We start from the raw sequence: 17,724 nt of genomic DNA on the forward strand, positions 1-17,724 counted from the left end.
TTATCTGAGAATGAAGCAATGAAAATTAGGCCAAACTCGACAGAGATACAAACATCAAAGACATACCATAACACACGTTCTCTGCAGTTGCGCATGAGTCCAACACAGAATATACAACTTCAGCTTGCTTCATCATTGATCCCATCAATGGAGACCCCCAGGTCTATCAGAACTCCACAAGTGCATTCTTTTAAATTTTCCCCTACCATGTGGTCAATCCCTTTAAAAACCAATGCCATTCTTACAGCAGCACAAAGAAAAACATAATCAAAACTTGATATACAATTCCAAGATTTGTAGGCCTTTACATTAACTGATCACAATAAACCTTTAAATCAAAAAATTCGAAATTGCTGTTACCCTGGGTGTCTCCCAACCTTTGATATGCAAAACATTATTTTTCGCAGTTCTTTCAAAATTATCAAATGAGAAAATATGAGGACCCTATGATTCAAATACATGTGGCTATGCATGAATAACTTCTTCCAGAATAGAAGTGATCGTTACACAACCGTATCCCCATAGAGACCTGAGCCAGGGATACACTATCCACTGGGGTAGTGCTAGAGTTATTAGAAATATTTTGTTAAACTAAGAAAACATTATTGACCAATGTAAAATGTGCCACCTGCAAAAAAATGCTGATCTATAGACGAGAAATCCTAAACTAGAAAACAACTCCTTTTACTGAAAAGGAAAAGAAGGTTATGCAATGTGAGCAAATACCATGGCACAAAAGAAACAGATATGGTAAAGATAACGTTTCATGCTCAGAGTCTGGGTGGCACAATCAATCAGCACTTCCGCTTAAGGATCTACAAAACCCAAGAACTCTGTTTTCAATCATTCTCAGAATACTTCTTTGAAAGAAATGCCCAAAGAGGTGGATCAAGATGGAACAGTTGTCCTCTGAACACAACGAATTTGAGCCTTTTGCTTGTGGTTGATGAGCTTTAACTGTAGGCTACAATCTCATAGTTTCCCCCAGAACAGCTCCTTGTGAGAGCGGAACTTGTAAGGTATGCTTGGGCTGTTTATAAATCTTGCAGCAAGCAACTTGAACAGTTTCAAGCATGTGAAGGTTCTGCAGAGTGACTCCAATAATGTGCTCAAATAAGCAGCATTTGGAAAAAACTTTTCCAGAAGCGCCACAGAAGAATAAGCAAATAAAGTATAGCTTCCACCTCCTACACCAGTCAAATTTAGACGATCAAAAAGACCACGCCCCACCTTTCTGAATCCGTGGCAACTTCAGAGACACTTAGTCCAGAAGAAAGGGAGGAATTTAAAAAATGATAATTTATCACATCATCACATTGATGAGCAGCAATCAGAAATGAAATATAGCAATGTGCAGCTGCTCTTTAAATGAACTTACCATCAGAAAAAGGAGTCAAGAAACAAGTGAAGTTACTGTCCACTCAGTATGAATGCCTGCAGTAAACTCTGAGCTGCATGTGTTTTATCAGGTGTTCCAGATATTTCAATAATCCTTTCAGAGGCTCCTGGGGACAACATGTGTACCTTCACTTTGGCACCCGAAATCTGTAATACAATAAAAAAGTCGAGATCTGAACTGTATAAATTTATGAAAAAAAGTAACGATCGGAGCTGGAAATGACAACAAGGTACAAATCAAATCTATGAAAATCTGGACTGGAATGTAAGGGAGGCACAATATGCTTTAATTTTAAGAAAGCTATTGCAACAGCCTAAAAATGCAGAAGAGAAAATGCAGAGTTCATGAGGCCAAAGAAATGAACTTAAGCCCTATCCCAAGAGGAAAGAAAGGGGGGGGGGGGGGGGGGGGGGGGCGGGGAGGGGGGATAATAAGAGTTACATAGAACTGACCTCACGAATTTGTGCAAGATTACTACCATTCTCTCCAATTATTGAACCCATGACACGCTCAGGAACAACAACTTCAACTGTTGTCGATTTAACATGAGTTGTGTTGGACCTGATTTCAAATATAAAGGAGGTTATCAGCATGAAAACGAGAATAATAGCTGTACACAAAGTATGTATTAAGCGATTGATGCTTTGGCAAATTCACAGACCTGGCTACATCTCCTGCACCCTCTAGTTTTGGGTGGGAACTGAAATTCATAAAACTCTTCCCACCAATGTCCTACATACAGTTCAAAATTGCTGTTAGACCAATAATAAAATTTTAAAAAGCAAGGTGCATGTTCATGCTCCTTTGAATGTATTTGAACAAAGCCTCCATGCTATTGTGTGACAAACCCCATCACAAAGTTTTAAAAAAAGATAGGCCACATTGACCCTTTTTTCTGAACAAACGGAGTGGATATCAACATATAGCAATTCTGACGACCATAAAAAATATATCCCTCTCTGACAAAACGGAAAACTAAGAAACCATCAACTGTGCACCTCCTTTCTTCACAAAACTAAAGACAGAAAAGACTTAAGCAAACCTGAGGAGGCCAAGGCCCAGGCGGTGGCCCAGTAGGCTGCTGGCCCTTGACTACCGATGGCATATCCGGAAAGGGAGAGTAATGCCTTCCATAAGGCGCAACCCCAGGAAATGGGCCATCACCCTGTACCGATCCAGTTAATGCTAAAAGCTTATTATCCATAGGTACTGGACCAAGCCTTCCATGAAACAAATTAGCACGTAGCCTTGCTGTTATTTGCATTAGTGCCTCCTGTGACACGGAAGCATTTCCTATGATCTGAAAACAAATCCCCATGTCAGAGCCTGACGTAAAACAATTCTGAAGATGAATCCAAAAGCAGCAAAGATCTCACCTGTACAAGCTCATCATTTTCCATAGCACATGGTGGCAAGTGTTCTTTTCCATAAATCCGAATCTTTGCGCGGGTTAGTTTTCTCATTTCTATGATAATCGATCCACCTTTACCAATGAGACACCCAGCTTGATCAGAGGGAACTAGAAGTTTGGTTGTAAGGATTCCGTCTTTATCCAACCCAGAAGCTATGATTCTGCTGTGAACAATCATTGCTGCTCTTTGTGCCTTGGAAAAAGCATCTTCTGAAGTCTAAAGAATACAACCACACCCAATTACAAACAACGATCTTTTACATTCCACCGATGAGATGGAAGATCAAATACCAAAACCAGAGACTGGTTCCCAATTTCAATGTCGCATCTTACCTCAATTGCAGAAACACGGACAACCCGCTCATCCCCTTCAGAAGAAGATACATCAATACTGATTTTTGCTCCTGTTTCCTCCCGGAGGCTTTGAACAATGCTGCCCCCTTTTCCAATAATGCTGCCAATCTTTTCCTTCGGGCACAAGATGCGAAATGTCACTTCATCCCTCACAAAAGGAACCTGAGGACCATAATCACTTACAAATGGAGCTGATAATTGGCCAAAAGCACGTTGAGGTGATAAAGGCCTCGCCATATCTGCATGAGCTCCCATCATATTTCCCATACCTAAAATAGGAAAGGCAGAACCAAACTCTTGACTCTGATCTTTTGGAGGATTATCACGCAACTGAGAAGAGGCTGCATGGAGAGCTTTCTGAACTGCAACGACATCACCAGTGATCTACAGAGAGACAGAAAATTTACATCTGGGATTAACTCAAAGTGATTTAGAAGTCTCCACTAACAAACAGAAAATAACAGCAGATGCATACATCAAATTTGCAAACTTCTTGATTTTAAGAAAAATATATTTCTGTAAACCAACAACTAAAGCAGCATCCAGGTTCACTCATATCTGGTGTGTGCAGAAGCAAGCTCGAAACAAGCATACACTGAAGAGGTACGCACAGCAAATTGGACAGCCAAAATATAAAATATATATTGCACCCAACAAACTGATCCAAAATACGCTCCCTCCTATGGGCACACACTTCAGCACACTGCTGCAATGTCTGGTTCCAAGTTGGGGCTCCAAAGGTGTTCAAGAATTCTGCCTCCTGTAGGGGGGATGAATGAGGGGGACATGCGCACAGGTGGGGATAAGGGAGAGGGGGGGGGGGCAAGGGGGGGAGGGGTTGCGCGGGGGCGCAAGGGGGTGTGAGGAGGGGGCGTGCAAGGGGGGAGAGGGGGGGTGCGCATGCGCACAAGGGGGGATGAGGGGGGGTTGCGCATGCGCACAAGGGGGGGTGAGGAGGGGGCGACTTGTTTCGTTTCATTGTTTTCATCAACCCCTCCTTTTGGAAGCTGGTTGTATGGTTTTAAAGCATTAATAGAATCTACCCTTTTTTGGGGGGGGAAAAAGAATTATGCCTCCTTCCTCTTCTAGTGGATTAGGGCAATGGCCAAAAGTACCCGTATTTACAAGGGAGGGGATACTCTGGCCCCTTCCCCTTGGTGATAGGTGGACCCAAGAGCTGACAAGTTGAATTGGTCTGTCCATAGACCCTACCTATAGCTTATAGCAGACCCCAGAAGGGGACGTAAACCTATCTGAATCTAAGGAGTCGTCCTACTTGCAAGGACACTCGTCCTTCAAATCTAGAAGTTAATTTCCAAAAGTTTGAATCGAGGTCATCCTTTCCTAGGATCCTTGCCTTCAAGCTCCTACCACTTGTGATCTCCGTCAAGGCTTTGATACCATGTTACGACAATAGAGGGTACGCATCCCGGAAGAGAGTTATAGAGCTGTTAAGCCCAGGCATCACAATATTCAAATCTTAACTTATTATCCTTAATGTGTACTATATAGATGTGCCATAGGTAAATGGACAATGCACAAGACAGCGATGGAGAACCAGCAAAATATATAATGTCGTCCAATGTGGACACAATCATATGCAATAGCTATGTCCAAAGTTCCACCCTCTATCAATGAAGTGCTGACTAGATGCAGACCCTTGTACATTCAAAAGGTTATTCTCAGCACCTCCAAAACACTCAGCCTGTGTTGCTCACCTAGAGCTTATGTGGGCCTAGTATGTGTTGCCCTGTTAGAAATCGAGCAACCTGGGATACGCACAGTGGAACACTGATAGAATAGCCCAGGAGCTCACACAGTGTGTCTGTGAAGGTGGAATCACAAACCTCTTTACTTAAAGTGCTTCAAGCAAGTAAAAGAATGTAGCAGGCAGCATGCATGGTACTGCGTATCAGGCTGAAAAAGAAGCCTAAATTGGGTGATACCAACACGTGAACAGTCCTACCATTAATCATACGTTTCAGTCAGATAGTTTCAGCACTTTTGGCACCCATCAAAGAATGAGGAGAGATGGCATAGAGTGTTGGCTGGGCATCCCAATGAATTTCCTCTTCGTCCACATGAGCATTACCAAGCATTCTCATGTGCATGAAAAGGCATAGCAACCTGTTCCTCCACAAGAAAAGATGTCGGCCTACGACCTCGCATGCCACAGGTGGGCTGAATGTCAATTGATTGCATACCATGAATATCAAAAGAAAAATCAGTCCCCTTCATGGCTCTAGTGTTAGTAGCCTCATCCGCATCATGTGTTTTCGTCGTCTCATCATGAGAGGCATCCAAGGTATCTGTGGCATCAACCAAGTCCTCATCATCAAAGAGTTCAATGGTCATGCTAAGCTTGGCTGAACCAGTGTTCCGCATCTTGCACACATCCCCGCTTAATGCACAAGTTTGCTTTCTTTCTACTGTCCATTATGGCCGTGGTATACTGCTTAATTTCTGATTTTGCATTTCTTGCAGTAGACTTGGCTCTTGGCTTGACATCTGATGGACAGCGGCAGCACTCACTTTTTTATTAATTTCAAAACCTTACAGAAGGTGGGACTGATTGCTACTGAATTAGATCATCGGCTGAGAGTACAGGTGACAAATGGACAGCATATGGTCAGCAAATATGGTTGCCATGAGTTTGCAGCTGATCTCTTGGCATGGGATATGGGCCCAACAGATGCTATCATGGGCTGTGGTTGGTTGAAATCATTAGCATGGACTTAAATGCTTTGTCCACAGGGGTAGATCTGTAACATTGCATGGTCCTAAATTGCAGGTCATTTCAGCAAGGCCACTGGCCGGAGAGCTCAAGAGGGAGAGTGCCATATACACTGAATGTGTCAATATCTCAGGAGGGAAGCATTCCCCGTGTTGAGAATTGTGATATGCAAAAATTGCTCTCAAAATTTGCAGATGTGTTTGCTGATATGCCTTCACAGTTGCCCCCAAGAAGAGATGTTGATCATGCCATAGTCCTAGAACCTGGCAGTAAGCCAATAAATAAGGCCCCGTACCGTCTCTCTAAGGTAGAACTTGAAAAAGTGGCAACACAGGTGCAAGAATTGCCTGAGAAGAATTTATCTCTCGTAGCACTGCTCCTTTTGCATCCCCAATACTCTTGGTAAAGAAGAAAGACGGTTCATACCACATGTGCATTGACTACAGAGACTTGAATAAGGCCACTATCAAGAACGGGTTTCCGATACCTGTTGGATGAACTCAAGGGTGCTCAATTCTTCACTAAAATTGATTTGAGGTCAGGCTACCATCAAATCAAAATGAAAGAAGAAGATGAGCACAAGACAGCCTTTAGCATAGAGAGGTTTATATGAGTTCAAAGTGATGCCTATTGGATTGACCAACGCACTAGCTACTTTCTGGGCACTCAGGAACTGTTGGAGAAATCATAGCCAAAGAGTGTGCAATGTGTTGTACTAGGAGATCTAGTAGAGGTTTTATGTGAGAGTGCCATGTGTCATCGTAAGCGGTATCCCATATGCACTTGGTACATGTGTGTGTGCACCTAGTCTATAAAGGCTTGTACTTCACTTCTCACTTCATACTTGATGAATGAATGAAAGCCTTTCATTATGTCTTCATTTGAGTATCATTTCCTCTCTCTCTCTCTCTCTCTCTCTCTCTCTCTCTCTCTCTCTCTCTCTCTCCTCTTGTCATGACAAGAGAAATCACTAATCTGTGATTAGTAGACATTATATATTATACGCCAATGGTGTAACATGTATGTGTATTTATGATGGGCACCAACTGATTTGTTATGGCGGTGGATCATATCAGTAAATAGGACTAGTCGAGCTGGAGTCACTGCTTCAGACGGCATCGAATTTGGACATGTGATACTTATTCTATTAATAAAAATGTGCACACACGTGTCTCGGTCCTAGGGGCAAAAGGAAGGTAAGGGTGCATTAACGAGCACTGAATGGTAGATGCGTGGGTCATAGGATAAGGGTAGGTGTAAATGGGAAGATGGAACTTGAGTGATCTCAAGGGACATTAATAAAAGGGTATCACCCTTTCATTGTGAATCTCACGTAGCATTCTTCATTCACCTTGCATTCATCCGCCATCTCTCACACACCTTGCATGTAGGTCGAATTAGAAACAACTACTCTCACGAGGGCGCTCTTCCCCATTGGAAAGCCAATTGGCATTCAAATTCTGCATGCATTGCACACATTTGCATTCTCGAAAAGACTGGTTCTTCACCTCTCTCTCTCTCTCTCTCTCTCTCTCTCTCTCTCTCTCTCTCTCAGGAGTCTCACGCGCACTGAGGATCGCCTTTGGGCAGATGCGGGTTTCATCCCATTGAGACAGCAAGAGCAACATGTATACCCAAAGAGCAGTGGATCTGCATGATATGCACATTGGAATGATTAAGACACTCTGTGCTTGCCCAACCTACTACGAGATCCAGGGGCAATACGACTGTCTCTATCAGGATGGGAGTGGCTTCGGCCCACTGGCACAATTGATCCACTTCCATGACCAAGTGTGTACTGGGCTCTATTTGCTTGAGATGTGCCGACACAGGGAGATCCTGCTACGACAGTTCAAGGAGCAGCAAGAGGCAACCAAACCACTGGATACAGAGGCTCAATAGACACAACAGCATGTCACAGATTTATATGCATTTGAGTCAGCCCCAAGACACAGTGGGGTGGAGGAGCAAGGGCCACCCGCGTCACAGAGAACGCCCAAAGTAGACTCGATTGAGGTTCGCCCTATCACAGTTTTCCTCAGAGGGGACCGCCCAAGACGAGGAGTCACTCTGAACATAGCTCAGCGGTTTCAAAGATCGAGGAGACCATGCCCCCCTCCAACGCCACAGTAGGCAGCCATACAGACTCAGATTCGAGACATTTTCACCACTCATAAACAAGCCACCACAGTGCCGGGCTTCAGTTTCTGAGTTTCAGTTTCAATTCCAGTTCTCAGCCTCCTCCAGATAGCAGATAGCACATGATATGATATGATATGATATTTTTGTACTTGTTTTTGCTTGAGCCATTGAGCTCTCTTTATTTCAGCACAGTAATCAGCAAAAAGTCTTAGCGCACCCTTTGCCTCAGTCCCTTGTGGCTTGTATGGGTTTTTCTCTTTAATGTCCCTTTGTCCCATAGGCCCGCGAGGCCTTTTGCGGACGTTAATCCTCTCTCTCTCTCTCTCTCTCGCAAAGTGGCTTGGGATCCTTCTCTCGCCATGCTCGCCACCTCCCTGCTCACCTTGCCTGCTGCTCTCTGCTCGCCATCCCACTGATCCCTGCTCTTCGCCATGGCCACGCCTAGCTGCACGTTGCAGCTCGCCTCTTGGCCGCCTTTGCTGCTCGCTGCTGCCCCTGCCACGTTATGCTGCTGCTGTTTCGCCACACCCTGCTCCCTTGCCATAGCCTACTGCTCCACCGTGCTCCACCGTAGCCTACTGCCTCGCCATATTCTACTGCTCCACCAGCCCCCCCCTTTGCTCCCCCGACACAGCTCACTGCTCCTTCAGCCTTTGCCTCGCCATCTGCACCTCCTAGCCCACCCCTGGCAGCACACACCTGCCCTGTACCCCCAGCTACTGCTGCGCCTTCAAGAAACCTCCAAGGAACCTCCAAGAAACCAAGCAGGTGGTGGCAGGACAGCCTAAGGCCTTCGACAATGCTGATGGGCTGCTGCAGGAAAGGTCGCCCTGTTTTCTTGGGCCTCAACTAGGCCTCCTGGCCCTCGACTACGCTGGGCTGCTGCAGGGGGTGTCGCCCTGGTTTCTTGGACTCAAGGACCCCTGCCCACTGGCTGCTACTGTGGGCACTCCCTACTGTGGACAGCCACAAATCTGTGGTACACTCCTGGGATTTAGGTGTTGCCACTGGGATAAAAAAACAGGATCTCACTTCAGTCCACCCCCGAAATGGCGAAGGGAGACAAAGGAGATAAGGAAAGAGAGAGACCCAACAACAAAGGCAACAACTCACGCTTGAGGATGTCAACAAATGTAGCAATCAGAGTGGCCTACAGGTGGCCAGCACCGCCACACAAAAGGCAACCACCAGGGCTTCCACACAATCTCCACATCAGCCTCTACATCTGTCATCAACATCCACCTCCACTTCAGCTCCCACCTCGACCCTCACATCATCATCACCATCGTTGACAGCAGCTTCTCTCTCGCTCTCCACTCCTTCCATGGAGGGGTCAAGTCTTACAGCAGCACCAACATTAGGGACAGCTTATGGTGCCTCAACTGAGTAAGCCTCATTCCTGTCACCATTGCCCCTGAGCCAGCCTCCCTTCATTGCTTCATTTGGCCTTACCACACCCGCATTTGGCCTTACCACACCCGCGCTCCACAGCTACTCTTCACCGTCATCTCCCACTCAGCCCACTCTAGCTTTCACCCATCATCCAGCCCCATCCTTCTTCATTTGTACTAGCCCCCTTCGATCCACGAGGAATAGGCTTTCCTAGGGCCACCCCACCTAATGCCTAGGAGTCTCTCTTGATGGAGGTGCACAGCATTCCAATACGAGAGGCGGAGTTGACCCGCTTCGCACAGCAGCAGACCCGCTTTGCCCAGGAACAGGATCGTATGATACACGAGCAGGTAACCTTTATTCAGGGGCTCGCACAATACATTTCACAGCTCCGACAGGAGGTCACAACCATACACACAGTCCCATAGAGTACCCCAGTAGTTGAGGCACAGATTGCCGGCATGCAATCTGTAATCGAGGAGACTTCCAGATGGGTCGATGTGGCCAAACGGGAACTTGCGAAGGCAACCATTTCAGCTACTCTAGTCAGGGTCATCCGGATTTCAAATAGCATAATGGGCTGTTGTGGTGCCAAGACATGATTTATTTAGTGCCAAACTCAAAATACCGCCAGCTGGTTTTGCAAGAAATGCACTCTTCTCCCATGGCTGGACATGCAGGTATCACTAAAACATATGAAAGAATCAAGCAGACATTTACCTAGGAAGGCATGTGGAGAGATCTGGTTAAATACGTGACTGAATGCTTGCCTTGCCAACAGCATAAAGTGGACAGCAAATTACCCGCAGGTCTCGTGTAGCCATTACCCATTCCAAAATCCGGAGGGCAAATGGACGCACATAGCAATGGATTTCATCACAAGATTGCCTTCTACAGAGAGGGGATGGGACAGCATATACCTAGATGAATCCAAGAACATTCCCAAACTCATCCTCTAAAAACACAACATGGTGCAGTTTCAATCTCACAATAGTCACTCATAAGATTGAAAACCATAAACTCCATCACACATAGCAGGGACTAGCTACTATGACATCCCCACTGACATCATCAACGCCCAACAGTGGGTGTAGACCATAGTATAAAAGTATGCTCTCACACATACAAATCCACACACCCACACATACTTGAGCATCCATTTATACAAAGTCTTCGTACTAAGTTTCTGTCGGCACTCCGGAGGTGAAGGCCAAACTCAGCCATGACGAAGGCTAGCACTAAAGGAGAAGGCTAATCAAAAAGTAATCCAAATCTCTTCATTCAAGCTACAACTGCTTGTGAAGTCTAAACGATTTCATTTTAGTCTCGATGGGACAACATCTTTGTTGTGGTGGATAGAATGACAAAACAGGCCCATTTCATATCCACTAAGACCCGGTATTCAGCATCACATGCTACTTGGCAATTCATTGAGCATGTCTTTAAGCATCATGGTTTCCCTCAGAAAATTGTTAGTGACAGAGATGCAAAGTTTATGAGTCACTTTTGGCAGGAGATATTTTTAGCAGTGGGTACTTTACTCACACCTAGCACTGCTTACCATCTTGAGACTGATGGACAATCGGAAAGGGTGAACAAATGGGTGGAGGAATATTTGAGGCAACAAATGGGTGGAGGAATATTTGAGGCATTTTGGTCATGATACTCAGAAGTCTTGGGATAAATGGTTCACTTGCTGAATTTTGCTATAACAGTACCAAGCATCTCTCCATTCGCATGAGCTCGTTTGAGGCAATGTACGGATGCAAGGTTGGGATGCCTTCTTCAATTGCTGACATGGCTGTGAAAAATCAGCAAGCACGGAATGACTTGGAGAGGATGGATGCCCTTCTGCAGTTGGCAAAAAGGAATATGCCGGATGCCCAAGCCCAGCAGAAGAAATATGTGGATGAACGCAGGAGATATTTGTCTTTCAAAGAGGGAGATTATGTGCATTTGCGTCTCCATAAGAACCGTTATGCCTCCTTAAAAGGTAATACCAGCACAAAGCTTGCTCATAGCTACTATGGTCCTTACAAGATCATCCGCAAGGTTGGAGAGAGAGCATATCAGTTGAAGCTACCCAGTACCTCCAAGATCCATGATGTTTTCCATGTGTCTTTGCTGAAACCACATGTTGGACAGCATGTCCATGTTCTTTTGCTGAAACCACATGTTGGACAGCATGTCCATGTTCTTCTAGAGTTGCCACCTATGGATGAAGAGGGCCATATCATCTATGTTCTGGAGCGCATCGTGGGTTTCAGAGACCATGTACTCCGAAACAAGGCCTACGTAGAGCAGTGTCACAAGAAATGTTTCTAGAAACGCATTTCTAGAAACGTTTCTAGATTTTTACAGGAAACGCCTAAAAATACTATAATTTATAGAAGTTATATATAGTTCATAAATAATTGTCTTCAGATTCTCTCTCTCTCTCTCTCTCTCTCTCTCTCTCTCTCTCTCTCTCAAAAGAGCTCTCAGATATCCATATTGTGCACACAATGCACACACATATTACACAGTTGAAAGAGTCAAAAGACGCGTCACGTAGCCTATAGATTGAGCTTTACAAAGACATAGATCTTATGGTTTACAAATTACTATTAACTAATTAGTTGCAAGTGCATATGGCTGCTAGCATATGCCATGGCCCATGGCCCATAGTTCAAACAATAAACTTTTAACTTTATAATTCAAATTTCAGAATCAAATTTCAAGATTCAAGATTCAAAATATAACAAAATGTATTATGTATTAATGTTTACATCATACATGTAACATGCCATAATGATATGCTGATAATTGTATGGTGTAAACTGTATACATAATCAAACCTGTCCCCTGCAAGCCAGCTACTAATAACTACACAGTACACTCTAGTCTCGACTCTCTAGAGCTACGGACCGCTGCCCTCTCCAAGATCTGCTGCCTCATCATTGTCATCATCAGCACTAGAATCAGCAGATGGATCTGCATCCTCTGTGGAGAAGCCTCCTCCTCCTCCTCTGGCTCATCTCTGCCTCGACGTCCTCGGGATGACGATGCAAGAACAAATACCTACAATCCCCCTTGTGAGGCTCGTGTTCGACGTTGATAACCATGAATCTGAGGTGTCCATGTATCCTCTGCAACACCAGCAGCACGTACTCGTGGTGCACGAGCTCGAGCTATCGAACGTGTCTGACGTCGGAATCGAAGCATATCCTGTCGCAAAAACTCGTAAGCATCGTCATTCTCTTGACTGTGCTGAAGATGGACATGTCGACAGGTTTTAGCAAGATCTTGTCAGGATTGACTTGCTTGGGATTCCACTCGATGCTACTACTACCATCTGCACACATGTACTTCTCAAGCAAACGTAGGTTGGCATTGACATATACCAACCTATTGAGCTGCTCCACGCTCAACCTGACATAGTTTACAAAGCATAAAGAAGTCCATTCTCACGACTTAGGAATTGTTTTTCAAAATGTTACAAGCTTGACGCTATAGCCTTTAAATAAGAACTACAAGAAGTTAGAACGAACTTGTTTCTCTTCCTTGTCTGCACATATGCTCCATACTTAGTAGCGAGCAGGCTGCAAACTTATACACCATGCTACCTGACACATCCCAGCACTCCTGAAACCTCTGATCAACAAAACAAACACACACCGCGTGAGAACTGAGCAGGCTGCTCACCACCCAACCATGACATCTACGGGATGTGATCCCGAATCAGGAGATGTCTCCTCCGAGCCACGAGCTGAGCTACTGGCACGAACTCCCAATCAAATCCAAACCAGCCTGGTGTCCCATACCACCAGGAGGCGCTGTGAAGCCCTGGATCTGCCACTGGGCCTTGGGCTACGCTAAGATGCAGGCGCGCATCCGCGACTGAATCTAGGAACAGACCTGGCACCTGGGAACGAAACTTGCTCCCAACTGCACGCTGAGAACTGAACCCCCTGGGCCCCTTTTATAGACTCGGGCCCGAGCGCCAAAAATAGCGAAGACCTATAAATAGTCCGTACCCTTGCCACTCAACCCGAGAATCAAGCCTGCCTAGCTCCTAGCCTCCCCAGGCTACCTAAGCTAGTCCTGTGTACCTAGTGCACGTCAGATACCAGTCTGTGCACATGACATACTCCCCCTCCTCTAAGAACTCACTCCTGAGTTCGCTAAAAAACCCGAAAATGTTCTTTGGAGGTTTTGTAATGTCTCCCATGTTGCATCCTCCTCAACACGATCCTTCCACTTGATCTTGTATTCCGTGATAGATCGATTTCGAATCTGTCTGTCACGAAATTCAAGAATACACTCAGGTTCGTGTGGAATAAAAGTCAAATCTGTAACTTCTATTATCTCGTGAGGAGAAACAAGTTAATCATCTGCACCCAATACTTCTTTCAGTCTACTGACATGAAAGACTGGATGTACTTTAACATCAGGAGGCAATTCTAGTCGATATGCAACTGGTCCAATTCTTTTAATGACCTTGAATGGGCCACAGTATCTAGGAGATAATTTCGGAACCAAACCAGTAGTTAGGCTCTTGGATTCCTTAGGAATTCGCAAATATACCATCGTTCCTTCAGAGAACTCTCTCGGTGAACGATGTCTATTAGCATAAAATCTGTCCCGATCTTGGGCACTTCTAAGTTCTAATAGACTCCTTGGCAAACTGCAACATTTCCTGCATGTCTAGCAAGAAGTTCTTAGCAGCATCATTTTGAACTCCTTTTAATCCAACCATAACTCGTGACTTAGGTTGAAACCCGTACATAAGCATAAAAGGACTGTAACCAGTACTAGAATGCTTTGTACTGTTGTAAGCAAATTCTATCATAGGTAGATAATCTTCCCATGAAGACTGTCTCTTAGATACATATGCCCGAAGCATGTCTTCAACCAACTAGTTGACCTTCTCTGTACTGCCATCGGATTGTGCATGATCCGACGAACTCATACTTAGAGTAGTTTCCAACTTCTCAAAAACAAGTGTCCAAAAGTTACTCGTAAACTTTGAGTCCCTGTCACTGACTATGTCAGAGGGCAAACCATACAGCTTAAACAAGTGGTCCACAAACTCGTGAGCCAACTGAACAGCTGAAATAGTTGTTCTAGTAGGTAAGAATCTAGCCATTTTTGTCAAACGGTCGACTATGACCTAAATGGAGTCATGACCCTTGCGCGTACGAGGCCAACCAGTAATAAAATCCATGGAAATACTTTCCCATTTATTACCTGGAATCTATAATGGCTGTAACAAGCCCGCGCTTCTAAGGCGTTCTGCCTTAGTAACCTGACAAACCCGGCAACCTACTGCATAGTTCTCAATAAATGCACGCATCTTAGGCCAATAAAAGGTATGCTTCACAAGAGACAGAGTCCTATGTATACCCGAATGTCCAGCACTAGGAGCATCATGACACTCCCAGAGTATCTTGGATTTAAGGTCCAGAACATCCGGCACACAAATCTTTTCATTCCGGAACAGCAAGCCATTCCTAATCATCCACTGACCTCCCGCCGCATGTACCGTAGGTGGCACAATCCCTGAGTCCTGGTCAACCATGGAGCTTCCATCCTGGACTCTCTGCTAATAAGAACTGAAATGACTATCAAATGCGTATAGCCCTCTCAAGGATTGAAATAGGTCTGAGGATATTTCCGTAAATGACAGAGCATTTACAAACTTAACTCGACTTAAGGCATCCGCCACACTATTCAATGAACCCTTTCGATAACGTATTTCGAAATCAAAATCCTGCATTAATTCTGCCTCCTACGTGCTGCCTACACTCTCTCCCAATCTCTCTCTATCTCTCCCTCTTTCCTTCTCCCTTCTCTCCCAATCTCTCTTCTCCTCTCCCTCTTTCCCCATTCCACCCTTCTCTCTCCTTTTCCCCCTTTCCTATCTCTCCCTCCTCCAATCTGCCCCCTTGTCCCCTTCATTGCAAACTGTAAGTTCAACACAACAGTAATTAGTCCTATCACTTCTTATCATTCAGATATGTTCAAAGATATGGCTTCATCCAGGGGATAGCTGTAGTCTGGTGACAGGTGCGTGCGAATATGTTCCTCTCATCAAGTAAAGAAAAAAATTCCTCCAAACACAACAAGAGTAGAACTAATCAACATTACCTGAAAGAGAGAATCGTGGTATGTAGACTCCTCATCTCTCCTGGGCTACCGTTTCTACTTCTCCTACTCTAAAGGCAAAAATAGCCTATCTGCAAGTATTGGCACAAAAAACTTTGCGCCAATACTTGCAACAATAGCTAAACGCAAACCAACAAGACAATCCCAAATAATTATATTATGCAGATATTATAAGCAATAATATATCAGCGAAATTGATGCTTCATCATGCTCACCACATACATGTGTACATTTATGTTTGTTAAACCACTTCGTAAGCAAAGCATCGCTTGTTCACAGCTCTAACCCCTTTCTAAGAAAAAAGCTCAAGGTACAAAGGCAGGTATATCAACAACATTCAAGACAAGACAGCCTGATGATCAATTAACCCAAAAGTATACCTTCTGTTGCAGGATTAGGGTTCTGAGAGCTGAATAATTTTCTTTTCAACTTGTAAACTATTGATCAGAATATGCAAACATCTACCACAACAAATAAGGATAATCATTGAAATATATTTGAAGATGAAAATTAAGCTTGTGTGAAAATTAAGCTGTTAATCCAACAATTTTAAAGTCTATGCAGTAGACCACGAATATTGAAACCCACGTCTCACAAATTGTCACCTGCACAACCTCGTCTGTTGGTGAAGCACAGCGTGGGAGCTGATCCCTTGGAAGAACTCTTATTTGAGCCCCGCTCTCCTCTCGCATATGTTCAATAATCTTGCCCTTCTTACCCAGCAAGCATCCAACTTGGGTAGTGGGCACAAGAAGCCTAGTAGTCACCTTCAGTTCCGCGTCCTTTGCATCACTTTCCTCAACCTTTGGAGGGTCAGCCTCAATTATTCTAAGCTGCACCCTCAGAAGGGCTTCCTGCGCTGGCGATAGGCCGCCTACTTTCCTATCAACTTCCATGTCAGCCTTAGCTTCCTTCGGCGCCTCTTCCTTTGCTTCTCCTTCTACTTGAACTTCAACTCGTTCTTCTTGGTCTTCATCCGTGTCAGATAAGTAATCAACCTTGTCTTCCTCCTCCTTTATCTGCCCATCGTGCCCTTTAAACTTTGCTCCCTTAGGTCGGTCCTCCTTGGCGGAGATGGTCACAACTCTTTCTTCAGATCCTGGCACTGCATCCTCTACCCTAATCATTGCTCCCGTATCACTTCTGATAGCCTTTATTATGCTTCCTGCCTTCCCTATGACGCTCCCAGTTTTCGAAGCAGGACAGAGAATCCTAAAAACAGTTTCATCCCGCCTGGTAGGAGCCTTTCTCCGGAAACCACCCGGAGGGCGACGCTTAGATCGGCCGTTAGCCTCTGTGGGAGCTGTCTCGGAATGGGGTCGTTTTCCCGAAGGAGGAGCCTCGGGAGCGCTCATGTTGGCAGGCAGAGAGAAGCCGCTGATAGAAAAAACTGCGAAGGAGCTACAAATGAGGAGGTGACTTACCGCGAAGCAACGAAAGCAAAACGCGGAGCGAAAGGAAAAGAGGATACTGGTTCTACAAAGGGAAGATGCAGAGGCAAGAGTGAAGCTGAAAGGGCTAGAGGAAGGGAGGGTGGTGGAGCTGTTGGGAGGGGGAGGGAGCCTCCGTAGCCACCATCTTCGCCACCATCACCGATCAAAGCAAGCTTTGGAGAAAAACAGTGTCTTCTCAGTGAGATTGGGAGAAAGACGATGATGCAATCTATCCTTCAGTCCCCCCCTGGATTATCCCTGGCCGTCCGATCTCCCATCCTACGGTCCCCTTTGCCCCTTCCCCTCCCCAAAACCCCTCCATTTCTATCCAGACGAGGTTTAACTCCTCTTGCTTTTTGATTCATAGACCCTAGAGGCTAGGGCGTTCCCTCAGCGAGGCGCTCGAGCACTTTTGAAAATGGTGGATCCATCCTCACACACGGCGTGCCACCTCGTGTCCGAGCAAGATCGTGTGTCTGTTTTTTAAACCAGGTCAAGGGCACCACAAAGCGTGTGGCTTGGGTGGTTGGTGTTGCTTCCGCCACCCCAAGGCCACCACTTCACATCCGGGTGTTACATCCAAATATTTCAAGACTGCAACTCTACAAGCTGTTGACGTCTAAGGTGCAACAATTGTATCCTATTCAACTGCCCAAGCAACCTATGTGTTTCTTTGTGAATGTGTAAGTCTGCATATGTAGTTCTATTGTTA

General features: G+C 45.1%; 1 protein-coding gene across 1 annotated transcript; it reads right to left on the reverse strand.

Annotated features, from left to right (window-relative positions):
* Positions 1-668: 668 nt before the first annotated feature.
* On the reverse strand, positions 669-17,235 carry LOC147896267 (RNA-binding KH domain-containing protein RCF3-like). Its single transcript, XM_087382425.1, has 8 exons — positions 16,185-17,235; positions 3,144-3,548; positions 2,776-3,027; positions 2,442-2,699; positions 2,061-2,131; positions 1,852-1,960; positions 1,379-1,545; positions 669-1,187 (listed from the first exon to the last, which is right to left on the reverse strand). The coding sequence occupies exons 1-7, from the start codon at positions 16,932-16,934 to the stop codon at positions 1,411-1,413; spliced, it is 1,980 nt and encodes a 659-aa protein (XP_087238551.1). The 5' UTR covers positions 16,935-17,235; the 3' UTR covers positions 669-1,187; positions 1,379-1,410.
* Positions 17,236-17,724: the final 489 nt, after the last annotated feature.

This window comes from Dipteris shenzhenensis, chromosome 12 (genome assembly GCF_047967505.1).
Source record: "Dipteris shenzhenensis isolate YYH24624 ecotype China chromosome 12, Dip_SZ_1.0, whole genome shotgun sequence".
Taxonomy (NCBI): Eukaryota; Viridiplantae; Streptophyta; class Polypodiopsida; order Gleicheniales; family Dipteridaceae; genus Dipteris; species Dipteris shenzhenensis.